The sequence below is a fragment of the Acinonyx jubatus genome, chromosome C1, assembly GCF_027475565.1.
Source record: "Acinonyx jubatus isolate Ajub_Pintada_27869175 chromosome C1, VMU_Ajub_asm_v1.0, whole genome shotgun sequence".
In the NCBI taxonomy this organism is placed as follows: Eukaryota; Metazoa; Chordata; class Mammalia; order Carnivora; family Felidae; genus Acinonyx; species Acinonyx jubatus.
The window spans coordinates 71,331,070-71,346,918 of NC_069381.1; the positions used below are offsets into that span (position 1 = coordinate 71,331,070).

The 15,849-nt window shown below is 34.1% G+C and overlaps 1 protein-coding gene across 18 annotated transcripts in view; it reads right to left on the reverse strand.

The window, feature by feature from the left end:
• The window catches only part of COL24A1 (collagen type XXIV alpha 1 chain), a 398,176-nt gene that overhangs the window by 136,350 nt on the left and 245,977 nt on the right, over nt 1-15,849 (reverse strand). For all 18 annotated transcript variants that reach the window (XR_008295013.1, XM_027058695.2, XM_053214348.1 and 15 more), the window contains 3 exons: nt 13,950-14,003; nt 13,651-13,695; nt 13,486-13,530 (listed from right to left, as the gene is read on the reverse strand). Coding sequence is in view for 17 of the 18 variants with exons in the window: in XM_027058695.2 (XP_026914496.1) it covers nt 13,486-13,530; nt 13,651-13,695; nt 13,950-14,003 (144 nt within the window). In the remaining variant the exon portion in view is untranslated. The remainder of the gene's footprint in view (nt 1-13,485; nt 13,531-13,650; nt 13,696-13,949; nt 14,004-15,849) is intronic.

Genomic DNA, 15,849 nt, shown 5'->3' on the forward strand with positions numbered 1-15,849 from the left:
CTAGAGAGTTTTGCAGGGCCTCAATTCTGGTGGAGGTGGTGACAGGTCTCATTTCACAAGCAGACTAGAGAACACCTAGTTACATCTCACCACATTCAGGCCAAGGACCAATAATTGCCCACAGCAGGCAAGAGGAGCCTCTGCCAATGAACAGCCTGAAGGGTAGAGCAGCTGGAACAAAATAGCAGGGCATATGCAGCACACACTGGAGACACTCCCTGAAGTGTCAGGTCCTGGATACTAACTTATTTCTTCATAAGGTCATTACTTTCAGGAACAGGAGACATAACTGGCTTTTCTAACACACAGAAGCAAGCAGAGACTTAGACAAAATGAGAAGACAGAGGAATTTATCCCAAATGAAAGAACAAGATAAAGTTGTGGCCAGAGATCTAAGCAAAACATATATGAGTAACATGCCTGATGGAGAATTTAAACCATGATAAGGATACTCGCCAAAGTTGAGAAAAGAATGGAGGGCATCAGTGAGACCCTTATCACAGAGATAAAAGAGTTAAAAAAAGAATCAGTCAGAGGTGAAGAGCGCAATAAATAAGATTAGAAACACACCTGATGTAATGAACATCAAGTTGGAAGAAGCAGAGGAATGAATTAATGACCTAGAAGACAAAATAATGGAAAGCAATAAAGCTTAACAAAAGAGAGAAAGAAGAATTATGCAAAATGAGAATAGGCTTAGGGAACTCAGTGGCTCCATCAAACATAGTAACATTTGTTTTATAGGAGTCCCAGGAGAAGAAGAGAGAAAAAAAGGGGCAGAAAATTTACTTGAAGAAATAATATCTGAAAACTTCCCTAATCTGGGGAAGAAAATAGACATCCCAATCTAGGAGGCACAGAGAATTTCCATCAAAATCAACAAAAGTAGACTCACACCAGACATATCGTAATTAAATTTGCAAAATTTAGTAATAAAGAAAATATCTTAAAAGCAGCAAGATAAAGAGTCCTTAACTTAAAAGGGAAAATCCATAAGGCTAGCAGGAGGTTTCACAACAGAAACTTGGCAAGCCAGAAGGGAGTGGCATGATATATTCAAAGTGCTGAATGGGAAAAATCTGATGCCAAGAACACTCTATCCATCAAGGCTATCATTCAGCATGAAAGGAGAGATAAAGAGTTTCCTAGACCAACAAAAGCAGAAGGAATTCATGACCACTAACATAGCCCTTTAAGAAATATTTGAAGAGATTCTTTGAGTGGAAAGGAAAGACAAAAAGTGACAACCTAAAGGCAGGAAAAATACAAAATCAGTAAATCAGTAAAGGATACAAAATATAATAACATACCTAAAACATGGTGCAGGAGAGGAGAAAAGAATGGGTTCAAAGTTAAATGACCATCAACTTTAAATATAGACTGCAATATGCAGAGGAGGTTATTGACAAATCTAATGGTAACCATATATTAAAAACCACTAATAAACATGCAAAGAATAAAAAGAAATAAATACAAATATATCACTAAGAAAATCAGAAAACCAGGAAAGTGGTGAGAAAGGATCAGAGAAAATCTCGGGAAACAACCACAAGAAAAATAATAAAATGGCAATAAATACATATCTATCAATAATGACTTTGTAAATGGGCTAAACACTGCAATCAAAAGACACAGAATGTCAGAATGGGTAAAAAAAAAAAAAATAAGGCCCATCTATATGCTGCCTAAATATGGGAACGGAGAAGTATTTATCATGAAATGGATGTCAAAAGAAAGCCAGAGTAACAATACTTATATTGTATAAACTTGACTTTACTTTTTGAAAAATGTTTATTTAATTTTGAGAGAGAAAAAGAGAGAGAGAGAGAGGAGGGGCAGAGAGAGAGGGAGACACAGAATTCAAAGCAGACTCCAGACTCTGAGCTGTTAGCACAGAGCCCAATGTGGGGCTCAAACCCATAAACCATGAGATCATGACCTGAGCTGAAGTTGGACCTTTAACCAACTAAGCCACCCAGGCATCCCAATAAACTAGACTTAAAAAAAAAAAAAGACTGTAACAAGAGATAAAAAAGGACCCTATATAATCACAAAGGGGACAATCCAACAAGAAGATATAACAGTTGTAAATATTTATGTACCTAACGTGAAGCACCCACATACTTAAAACAATAACAAACATAAAGGAACTAATTGATAATAATACAGTAATAATAGGGGACTTTAACACACCATTTACATCAATGGAGAGATGATCTAAACAGAAAATCAACAAGGAAACAATGGCTTTAAACGACATGTTGGACCAGATGGAATTAACAGATATATTCAGAATATTCCATCCCCAAACAGCAGAATACACATTCTTTTCAAGTGCACATGGAAAATTCTCCATAATAGATCACATATTAGGTCACAAAACAGTCCTCAACAAATACAAGAAGAATGAAGTCATACCATGCACCACACACTATGAAACTAGAAGTCAACCAGAAGAAAACATCTGGAAAGAACACAAATACATGGAGGTTAAATAATATGATACCAAACAATGAATGGGTTAACACATTCATGGCTTTTTGGGTCAACCCAAAAAAGAAAATAAGTACATGGAAACAAATAAAATTGAGAACAGAATGGTTCAAAACCCTTGGGATGCAGCAGAAGTGGTCCTAAGAGAGATTATATAACAATACAGGCCAACTCAAGAAACATCTCAAATAAACAACCTAACCTTACATCTAAAGGAGCTAGAAAAAGAACTACAAACAAAACCTAAGGCCAGCAGAAGGAAGGAAATAATAAAGATTAGAGCAAGAATAAATGATACAGAAACAAACAAACAAACAAACAAAGACCCACGATAGAACAGATCAATGAAACCAGATCTTCTTTGAAAAAAATCAATAAAACTGATAAACCTTTAGCCAGACTTACCAAGAAGAAAAGAGAAAGGACCCAAATAAGTAAAGTCACAAATGAGAGAGGAAAAATAACAACCAACACCACAGAAATATAAAAATTTACAAGAGAATATTATGAAAAACTATATGCCAGCAAATTGGATAACATAAAAGAAATGGAAGAATTCCTAGAAACATGTAAACTATCAAAACTGAAACAGGAAGAAATAGAAACTTGAACAGACAAATAACCAACAAAGAAATTGAATCAGTAATCAAAACATTCCTAACAAACAGAAGTTCAGGACTAGATGGCTTCACAGGCGAATTCTACCAAACATTTAAAGAAGAGTTAACATCTATTCTTCTCAAACTATTCCAAAAAAACAGATAAGGAAGGAAAACTTCCAAATTTATTCTATGAGGCCAGCATTATCCTGATATCAAAACTAGATAAAAACACTAAAAAAAAAAAAAGGAGAATTATAGGCCAATATCTCTTATCAACATAGATTAAAAAATACTCAAATAATACTGGCAAATCAAATTCAACAATACATTAAAAAAAATCATTCACCACAATCAAGTGGGATTTATTCCTGGGTTGCAAGGGTAGTTCAATACTTACCAACAAATCAATGTGATACATCACATTAATTACAGAAAGTTTAAGAATCAGATAATCATTTCAAATGATGCAAAAAAAAAAAGGTTTTGACAAAGTAAAACATTCATTCTTCATAAAAAACCTCAACAAAGTAGGTTTAGCGGGAACCTACCTCAACATAATAAAGGTGATAATATGAAAAACCCACAGCTAATACCATCTTAAATGGGGAGAAACTGGGAGCTTTTCCTACGGTCAGGAATAAGACAGGGATGCCCACTATGACCAATTCTATTCAACATTGTACTGGAAGTCCTAGCCACAACAGTCAGACACCAAAATGAAATAAAAGACATCAAATTGGCAAGAAAGAAGTAAAACTTTCACTATTTGGGATGATATAATGCTATACATAGAAAACTCAAAAGACTTCACCAAAACTGCTAGAACTGACAAATGAATTCAGTGAAGTTGCAGGATACAAAATCAAAGTACAGAAATCTGTTGCATTTTTACCCACCAATAATGAGGCAGCAGAAAGAGAAATTAAGGAATCAATCCCATTTACAATTGAACCAAGAATATAAGATACCTAGGAATAAATATAACCAAAGAGGTGAAAGACCTGTACTCTGAAAACTATAAAATATTGATGCAAAAATTGAAGATGACACAAAGAAATGGAAAGACATTCCATGTTCATTAATCAGAAGAACAAATATTGTTAAAATGTCTATGCTAACCAAAGCAATCTACACATACAATGCAATTCTTCTCAGCATTTTTCACAGAGCTAGAACAAATAATCCTAAAATTTATATGGAACCACAAAAGACCCCAAATAACCAAAGCAATCCTGAAAAAGAAAAGCAAAGCTGGACGCATCACAATTCTGCACTTCAAGCTATATTACAAAGCTGTAGTCATTAAGACAGCATGGTACTGACAGAGAAAGAGGCAAAATAGATCCATGGAACAGAATAGAAAACCCAGAAATAGACCCACAACTATATGGGCAGCTGATCTTCAACAAAGCGGGATAGAACATCCAATGGGAAAAAGACAGAATCTTCAACAAATGGCATTGGGAAAACTGGACAGCAACATGCGAAAGAATAAAACTGAACCACTTTCTTACACCATACATAAAAATAAATCCAAAATGGATGAAAGACCTAAATGTGGGACAGGAAACCATCAAGCTCCTAGAAAAGAACACAGGCAGTACTTCTTTGACATCAGCCATAGTTACATCTTTCTAGAGCTGTATTCGGAGGCAAGGGAAATAAAAGCAAAAATAAGCTATTGGAACCTCATCAAAATAAAAAGCTTCTGCACAGCAAGAAGAAACAATCAACAAAACTAAAAGGCATCCTATAGGAGAAGATATTTGCAAATGGCATATGTGATAAAGGGTTAATATCCAAAATACATGAAGAACTTATAAAACTCAAAACTCCAAAACCAAATAATCCAGTTAAAAAATGGGCAGAAGACATGAATAGACATTTTTCCAAGGAAGCCATACAGATGGCCAGCAGACACATGAATAGATGCTCAACATCACTCACCATCAGTAAATGCAAGTCAAAATTACAATGAGATATCACCTCACTCTTGTTAGAAAGGATAAAATCAACAACACATGAAACAACAGGTGTTGGCAAGGATGTGGAGAAAGGGGAACTCTCTTGCACTGTTGGTGGGAAAGCAAACTGGTGCAGCCACTCTAGAAAACAGTATGGAGTTTCTCAAAAAGTTAAAAATAGAACTACCCTTTGATCCAGCAATCACACTACTAGGTATTTACCCAAAGAGTACAAAAACACTAAATCAAAGGGATACATGCACTTCGATATTTATTGCAGCATTATCTACAACAGCAAATTATGAAATCAGCTCAAGTGTCCACAGACTGATGAATGGATAAAGAAGATGTGGTATACATCTACACACACATGCGTGTATACACACAATGGAATATTACTCAGCCAAAAAAAAAATAAAAGAATGAAATCTTGCCATTTGCAATGACATGGATGAAACTAGAGCGTATTATGCTAAGCAAAATGAGTCAGCCAGAGAAAGACAAATACCATATGATTTCATTCATATGTGGAATCTAAGAAACAAAACAAACAAGGCAAAAGGAAAAAGAGAGAGAGGAAAACCAAGGAACTCATAAGTATAGAGAACAAACTGGTTACTAAAAGGGTAGTAAGTGGAGGGATTGGTTATATAGCCAATGCGGATTAAGGAGTGCACTTGTGATGAGCAACTGGTGATACATGTAAATGCTGAATCACTATATTGTACACTTGAAACTATTATTTACTCTGTATGTTTAACTGGACTTTAAAGAAAAACTTAAATAAATTTCCTTCATTAATAAAGTTCAATAATATTTCATTTTATATGTATACCATATTTTGTATATCTATCTATTCATCTAGCAATGGATAGTTGGTTTTTCTACCTTTTGGCTATTGTGAATACTGTTCCTATTAACACTGGTGTAAAAGTGTCTGAGTCTCTGCTTTCAATTCTTTGGGATATATATCTAAAGTGAAATTGATGGATACTATGATAATACTATGTTGAACTTTTTGAGGAACCACCTAACTGTTTTCCATAGCAACCCCACCACTTTACATTCTCACCAGCAATGCACAAGGGCTCTGATTTTTCTCCATCTTTATCAACACTAGTTATCTTCTATGCAAATGTGTTTTTTTTTAATAGTAGTTATCTTAATGGGTGACAAGTGGTATCTCATTGTGGTTTTGATTTTCAGCTCTCTAATGACTAGTGATATTGAACATCTTTTCATATATTTATTGGCCATTTGCGTATCTTTTTTGAAGCAATGTCTATTCAAGTCTTTTTGCTCATGTTTTCATCAAGTTGTTTTTTGTTGTTGAATTGTAGGAATTCCTTATATCTATCTATATTCTTATACTTAATCCCCACTAATATACAGTGACAAACATCCAGAATTACTTCAAATTTAGATTTTGTACCTTTAATATTGATATAAAAATGATTTTTCCTCCAAAAATAATAACCTTGTGATATATTAGTAAGTATAACTTATGCCCTTAAGACCTGGAGAGGCATAGGAGTCTCAGAACCTAGACGACCAGAAATGTCTAAATTGAGCTAATATCCTTTATTTTCCCCTATTTTTATACCATGCCATCTATGGTACCATTAAATTGAGTCTCAGAAGTGGAGGTATATTCTAAAATAGTATGTAAAACTAAATAGAATTCCACGTCTTCTTTGATCCTTCCATTTAAAAATTTGTGGAGCATGTACGATGTGCCAGACACTGATGACTGTTAATGATGTAGAAAATACTGCCCTTGTCTATTTGCAATTTGCCTGCTCTACATTATTGACCTTGGGAAGGTTGGCAAATATACGGTGGATCACAATCACCATTTTATATTAAAACTAAAAGCTAAGAAAAATATGACATTAAATCGGAAGTAAAGACATTAAAAACTCCTAGCAACATAAAGCTTTCCAAGTGATAGCCATTAATGCTATATTTAGTTGTGTATGGTTCTCTGGTTAAGGAAAGGAAGATATGTAAAATCACAGACTCACATCTGACTAAGGCCCTATTTCAGTCATGAAAATTATACCCTGCCTACATTAAGGCTCCAAAATGAAGAGACAGAATCAATGTAAGGGTTCCCTTTGTGCTTGGTATACCAACTGACACATAGAGCAGAAGTTCAGAACCTTGAATAATGTCTGCCCATTTTGCTTTGTGAAGTATGTTTGTATACAATATCAAGCTTAATATATACTTTTAATGATGTCATTGGAGCATAAAAGCTGTTTGGCAAAGTTATGAAATAATCTACGGATTCTACTTATTTTTATTAGAGACAGAAAAGGAAAGCATAAGCTGGTACAAAATAAAAATTCCCTTTAAGGCTTTTCAGATACTATTGAAAATATATTCTTTGTAGTAGAACTTCTTGCTCCATTACTTCAATCCAGCAACTACAATAATGATGACCAGAAGAACAAGTATGTGATTGCTATATATTGAGAGCCTATGCCAAGTACATAATGAACATCATTTGCTATAATTATAGAAAGTATCTCATTTTAAAGATAGGAAAACTGAGGCTCAGAGATGTTAAATAATTTGTATAAAGCCAAAAACAGTTAGTTAAGTGGCAGAACCACTATTTGACTTCCAATGTCTGACTCCAATGCCATGTTCATCTACTATACTGAACTGCATTTTTCTGATTTCAACAAGAAATCATTCAATGCCTTTTCCATTTTCAGTAAGTGTACAGATCATCCTCAAAGACTTTTTATGAGAATAAGCAAGGAAGCATATGAATGTTATTTCATTGTAGGATTATAAAAACTATGTGCATCATTATCTAAAAGGGAGGAAGAATTACTTTTTCTTTTGTAAAGATAAAGAAATAAATCTTTCTCAATTATTCTGAGTTCCTCCAGAGAAAACTACTTAAAGAAGAACCATTAAGAGTTTCCACTTCCAATATTGGCCAATAGCTCCTATCAAACTAACTTATACAGGTATAACTATAAACCCAAGACAAAATATTTTTAAAAAACATTGGAGAAAGACCCAAAATAGGCAAAATTTAGAGTGGAAAGGTCTACATGTAGAAGAAAGGAATTTCACTGTCTGATTTTTTTTTAAAATATGGCTTTTCACAAAGAAGGTAAGATATGTAGGATAGTTAAGAAAAAAGGGGGATAAAAACCTGCAGTCTTACTGGCATGGAGACCCAGAGGGTAGAATATGGAATGACCATAGCTGTAGGGAAGTGATGGAAGAGAAAGTCAGAGAGGAGGAGCCTGAAGTTCTGAGTATAACCTCTGCCTAATTCTCTTGCTGGCATTTGAAGTATGTATTGATGTGGTAGAACTGAGCAGCCCTGCAAAGCCTAAAAGAATTGGACAGATATTTCAGCAGCCATTTACCACAGAGGAGAGAATATCTGGAGTTTAAAAGCAGTCAAGTAAACAATTTGCCAAATTAAAAACCAAAATGAAACAAAGAGCACTCTTTAAAGAAATATAACAGAATTTGGAATTTCTACAACAAATCATTTACGATGTCCAAGATATAATTCAAAATTGCTGGACAGGAAAATTTTCCCATATTAACAAGGCAATTAACACAACCACACTCAAGATTACCCAGATAGAATTAACCCATAAGGATTTTAAAGTAGCTATTTAAAATATGCTCAGTAATGTAAATAAAAATACACTTATGGTGAATAAACAAACAGGAAATCTCAGGACAGCATCTATAAAAAACGGAAGTTATAGAACTGATAATTAAACACCTGAAATAAAACTTAAAAATTCAATACCATAAATAAAATTTCACTGAATGGACTTAAAATGTGAGTGAAGATAGAGTCATATTACTCTATTGAAAAAAGTAAAAAGGAAAAAGATTAAAATAGGAATCAATAAAAGCCCCAGAGACCTAAGGGATGATATCAAAATGTTTAATATATAATTACTTGGAATTTTTGAAAAAGGAAAGGAGAAAGAAGATAAAATAGAAAAAAAATCGAAAGAAATAAAGTGGAAAATTTTCCAAATTTAGTGAAAATAGACATACAAAAGAATCTCAGCAAATCTCAAGCTGAATAAATGTGAAGAAAATTCATCTAGGCACATCATACTTAAACTACCAAAAGCCAAAAATAAAGAGAGAATCTTGAAAGGAGCCAGAGAAAAATGATATATTACATATGGGGGAAACAATGATAAAGATAAATGTGGACTTATCAGAAATAAGAAAATGGCCATGTCATCTTCATAGTGCTGAATGCAAACAAATAAAAGAAAATCTTGTCAACCCAGAATTCTATATCCAGTGGAAAAATATGATTTCACTCATATGTGGAATTTAAGAAAGAAAAAAAATGAGCAAAGGGGGGGAAAAGAGAGAGAGGCAAATGAAAAAACAGACTCTTAGCTATAGAGTACAAACTGAGGGTTACCAAAGGGCAGATGGGTTGGGAGATGGATGAAAAACAGGTGATGGGGATTAAGGAGTACATTTGTAATGAGCACAGGGTGATGTATGAAAATGCTAAATTACTATATTGTATACCTGAAACTAATATAACACTGTATGTTAACTAACTGGAATTAAAATAAAAACTTAAAAAAATTCATGTGTAAGAAAAAAATGATAGTGAAATAAAGACATTTTTTGTAAAAAAAAAAAAAAAGATACTGAGAGAATTCATGACTGGCAGAGTTTGACTATAAGAACTTCTAAAGGAAGTTCCATAGGCTTCAGGGAAATGATACTATTTAGAAATGTATATCTATAAAAACGAATGGAGAACATCAGAAAAACTAAATGCATAGATAAAAAACCCCACTACTTCCCCCCACCAAAACCATAAAATACGTATTTCACTTATGTTAAACCCAAAATACTTCATTTATATTAAAGCAAAATTTTAACTTTGCAATATGGGGTTTATAGCACACACAGATATAATACATAAAACAATTATGGCATAAACAACAGGAAGTTGGTGGTAAATGGGTCTATATGGTTGCAAGTTTCTTACACTTGTGTTAAGTATTACTGTTAACTCTAAGAAACTACAGAGAGTTGGGATATGTACTGGCAAACTGCAGTCTGGGAGTCAAATCTAGACCAGCACTTGTTTTTACAGAAAAAGTTTACTGACTCCTGACCTAGAATAACCACTTAATAGTGGTTAATAAAATAATAGTGCAGGGTCACCTGGGTGGCTCAGTAGGTTAAGAGTCCAACTCTTGATTTCTGCTCAGGTCATGATCTCATGGTTCATGAGATCAAGATGTGCATAGAGCTCTGTGCTGATAGCATGCAACCTGCTGGGGATTCTTTCTCTCTCCTGCTTGTGTGCTTTCTCTTTCTTTCTCTCTCTCAAAATAAATAAATAAACTTAAAAAAATAATAGAGCAAAGAAGTATAGCTAAAAAGCCAATATCTAAATTAAAATGGAGTTCTCGTTTCCAAAAGAAGGCACTGAACAACAACAGCACCACAAGGAAAAATAATCATAAAATGGTTGACCAAAGTACAACCAAATTGATAAATACATTAAATGGAAATGGACCAAACACAAATTAAAAGGTAGAGATTTTCAGTATGAATGAAAAAGCAAGACCCAACTATAAGACCCTCACTTTAAATACCAAACCACTTTGGGGCGCCTGGGTGGCTCAGTTGGTTGAGCAACTGACTTCGGCTTAGGTCATGATCTCGCAGTTTGTGGGTTCGAGCCCTGCGTCAGGCTCTGTGTCTCTCTGTCTCTCAATAATAAATAAATGTTAAAAAAATTTTTTTAAAAATACCAAAACACAGATGGGTTGGTTGAAAGTAAATGAACAGAAAAGATAGGCTATGCAAACTGTAAGTGAAAGAAGTCTGAACAGACTTATTAAATAAAGCAGATTTCAAAAATAAATAGTATTATTAGGAATAAAAACTATTGCAAGAGATATAGAGGAATATTTCATAATGATAAAAGGGGATCAATTGATCAGGAAGACATAATCACCATAAACGTGAATACTCTAAAAATAGCATTTCAAAATATATAAAGCAAAATTTGACAAAATTAAAGAGAGAAACAAAATTACAAAATCACAGTTGAAGATTTAACAGCCCTAACTCATCAACTAAAAGAAATCTAGACTAAAAAAATATTAAAAATAGTTATAGTTTTTTAAAATATTTATTTTTGAGAGACAGGACAGAGCACGAGTGGGGGAGGAACAGAGAGAGAGGGAGACACAGAATCCAAAGCAGGCTCCAGGCTCTGAGCCGTCAGCACAGAGCCCAATGCAGGACTTGAACCCACAAACTGAGATCATGACCTGAGCCGAAGTTGGACAATCAACCAACTGAGCCCCCCAGGGGCCCCAATAGTTATAATTTTTATAAGATTCAGAAATCGAAAAACAGTTACTCAGGTTTTACCACCTGAATAACACAATGGATCATGGCCCTTCCTCTTGATTTCTCCTTTGAGCCAGATCTATACATGGATGGAAGGCAAGTATAGGAAATAGTGTTGGCCCATAAACAAATGTACTTTTCCTGGCTATCTTGACAAACAGAATACTATATGTGTTACCATTTTTCATTTAATATATGGCTTTAGAATTACGACAATTTAATCAAACTATATAGCTATTAGGAGGATGTACTGGAACAAAAGTCAATCTGACCTTTCTATTATATAGCGCTGCCTGCTTGTTGACAGTTGCATAAATGACTAGAGACATTGAGATTACTCTCTGTAGGATCAAATAAATCTTTGGGGACATCTGGATTTCTTGGATTGATTGATCCTCGCTTCCCTAAGATCTCAAAAGCCTATTTCTGTTCAATCAAGAAGACAATATAGGTATAGAGCCATGTAAACCTCAATAACTACTATAAATTCATGATTTAATGTCCAATACATGTCATCCACTAAAGTAATTTTACTCTTCCAGGAGTCTAGGCATTGCTTGACTTAAGCTATGGTTACAAAATGGTTCTAATGTCTTTTATTTGATTGAGGAAGTCAAACATCACATATCATATTTATCTAGGCATATCTGATAGGTGCAAATAAAAATAAAATTCTAAGGAATATCAACAATATATAAAATAGGTAAGTAATTTTTTTTCTCTAGACCTCATTTCTTTACAATGAAAAGAATGAACTCAATGGGCTCCAAATACTCTATGCATTGCTACATATTAGCTTTGTATACAGTGTAGCAAAATGGAAAATATCTACAGAAATAACATTTGCATTGATATAACAGACACCAACATGATGAATATTAATACTCAAAGAATATTCTTTGGGGATGACTTCAGTTAATAACACTGCCACACACAAGTTCTTTCCCTGAATACATTTTTCTCTTTTAGGTTTCTGATGTTTTAGATTTGACCACTGTCAAATATAATGCCATTATGGGAAACAACAGGCAGGGGGCAGCAGATTTCAAAGAGGAACACATAAATGCAATGACATTAGTGACAATTGCTATAGCAGGAAAAAACATTTTTCTCTTATCCTTTTCTGGCTCTTCAGTTGCCAGCCATTTAAATTATTATCTAATTTTAGAATTTTAAATTGAGTATGCATATGTACACGACAAAGCAAAATATCATTAAAATTATAATTATCATAAAAATCACGATTCTAAATAAAACCAGAAATGTATGAAATGTATGAAAGCTCATAAGTTTATGTGCTCAAAATTTTTATATATGTGCTATCACATATATGTGTGTACATATGCACATATATAAAATATATATATTTATATATATATATAAATACATACATATTTGTTGTTTTTGTTTTTAACATTTCTCCCCTTCAGTTAGTGAACGAAGACCTTGTGATCTTCTTTTGGTTGACAAACTCCTGCCTGTTTCTATGCTATGACCATAAAAGAGAACTTGTTGCCACTCAGGGAAAAAACTATATACTTCTGAAAAGATTTTTTGATAGTAGGAAAATATGTAGCATTCGCTAATATTAAAAACTCTAAGAGCAGTGCCACGGCAAAGCATGATGACAGACATACGTCCACATTCCAAGGGTCTGAAGAGCACTGGACTTAAAATGAAAGTAGGCAAGAAGCCTCAAAGAAGTTTCTTGTTATGTTAGCTTTATCAATATTCCATTAATTTATACAATATTGCGCCATTTTATTTTAAAATGGATTTTACAGAAAAATTAATCATACCTAGGGTAGAGTAAAAGTAACAGTTATCACCAACAGTTTATAGGTGGGTAAACCTCAGCCCTACAATGAGGATGCAACTTGCTCAAGTAAAACACCACCCTAACGACTGAAGGAGGAAAAGAGCTGGTATTCTCTTAGTCTAGCACGTGGAATAGTCACAAGAGTTGTGTCAGAGAATAAACTGAACAAAATTTATTCATTGTCTAATTATTCTTTATTACTTACTGGTTTCCCTTGAATTCCTCTCTCTCCAGGGTTTCCAGTCTTACCCTATATAAGGAAGAAAATGCTTGGGTGAAGTAACTCCCTCACCAATTATTAATCACACACGGAGAAAAATGGGGAAGATTTTACACATTCATCTTTAATGTTAAATGTTTTACTACTTACAGTAAGACCATAAGGCCCTCTTTTTCCTTGATCTCCTTTTTCACCCTAACAAAGTATCAATACCAGAGGAATTAATACAAATGTGAATTATGGTCTTATACATGCTAGCCTACACTCACATACAAGAAAATAAGGCATCAAGTATGTAGTTCAATATTTAAAAGAAAACATTTCTCTGTGTGTAATAAAAACTCTATGTATGTTTCATATTTATACCAAGAGAAATTTCAGAACCATACTTTTGTAAGGAAGGCTCAAAAAAACTTAACTGCTTATGAAATGAGAAAATCAGTGTTTACCTTGGAACCTTGTATACCTTGTTCCCCTATGAGACCATCTGGTCCTCTTGGTCCCTAGGGATGGAAAAACAAAATCCTCTTCTTAATTTTAAATGTTTTTTTTTTTTTAACATTCTGCATCCTTACAAATAAACACACTGTGTTCTTCTTGACAAACTCCTATTTGTTTCTGTACCATGGCATGAACACAGAAAAGAATACAGCTAGGTATATGGATGAACGTCTTTGTATGGGACAATCAAGCCAGTATTTTCAAGATTTAAGGCCAAAGAATAAAATATAAGACCATGACAACAGATGATTCAGTTGCGGAGGTGGTTACAGTACAGGTTTGTTATTTCACTATTTCGTTCATCTTGTTCACTCAGGAGCTAGCCACAATAAATTCTAAGAACAACTCTACACTAACTTAAAAGTGGCTGGCTTGTTTATCCAACTGTCTACTTGAGTTTTATATCTTGGGAATGGCATTTTTCTCTTTGTTAGAAAATGAGGGCTGACTGCATTGTGCCTGTTATGCACCTGCTTGTCAGTAGTTACTGGAAGATGGTTGGGGACACAGAAAAGGGACAGAAAATACAGAAAATAGGAATGAATATTCATGTAAATTTAAAGCTAAGTTAAGTTGCTATCAATATTCTGTTAATAGCTGTGAAGAACCAGTGGTTGCAAAAGTCACTCTCTAAATAAATGGTAGTATATGTCTCCATGCCTAAACTATAACTCTCCTTAGAAGATCTGATCTTAACGTCCCTTTCAAAGGGAATAACTCAGTTCTGTAACACTGACAACACTGTCACATCTGTGGAAAAGGACTGCATTCAGTGTTTCAGGGATACACGACTATAAGAAAATTTCTCCTTCACGAAGTTTATAGAATGGTAAGGTAAATTATACAACTGATTATAATATAGGGGGAGAAAAGGCATTTAAGGGTGAAAAGGATTCAAAGGAGAGAGAGAGTTTTCACTTTTTTGTTTAGGGAATAAAGATATCATTTTGACAGTTGGAGATCATGCTCTAGAAGGAACTCTGGACAGAGGGATAGGATGGTATGAGAAAAGGGTACAGAGGTAGGAAACCCAAGAATGAAAAAAAGGTAGTCTGTTTAGATTGTTTATTGATTACACGTAGCATTTCTTAGTATCTCTATATTAAGTATTTTCTATACTAAGAAATTTTTGGAAAGACTGGGACTTGAAAGGTGAAAGACTAGAGTTTATTTTTAAGTCAATAGGCAATGAGAAGGCACTGAATGAATAGTGATACACATTTCCCAATACATCATGCTGATATGAAGGAACACCTTAGGTGAGGTTGCTTTAGCTTTCTGTTCTTCAAAAACTGCTTACTATAATAGGACTCTCTTCCTGGGTACTCCTAGGGTACTGCATTCCCTGATCCTCTTAGGCACACTCATGGGATTAGAGAGAAGGCTCACACTCCATGAGGATCTCCACTGGTCAGACTAAAGTTAAAGCCATAGCTCTATAATCTCCGTCTGTACTTACAGTACTCCACAATTTGTCCCTAACTTCTGTTTCTGCCCTATTTTTCCATAAAAGACTGTAAACTTGAATTACAGTCTTATTGTGTAGAACCTTGAATGTCAAGTTGAGGAATATGGACTCAACTGAATAGATAAGAGACTTTCAAAGTGTGTCACTCATTTAGCAAACATTTGCTGAGTGCCTATGATAAGCCAGGCGCTGTTTCAGGCACTGAAGATATGGTAGGGAGAAGAGACACATCCCTAAATACATAAACAATGAAATAAATATATAAACTTGAACTATAAAATGACAATAAGTAGTCAAGTGTAATGAAGTAAAAAAAGAACTCAAGGGACTAGCGAGAATTCAAAATGGGGACCCCTATTTTAGAAAGGGTGGTCTGAAAA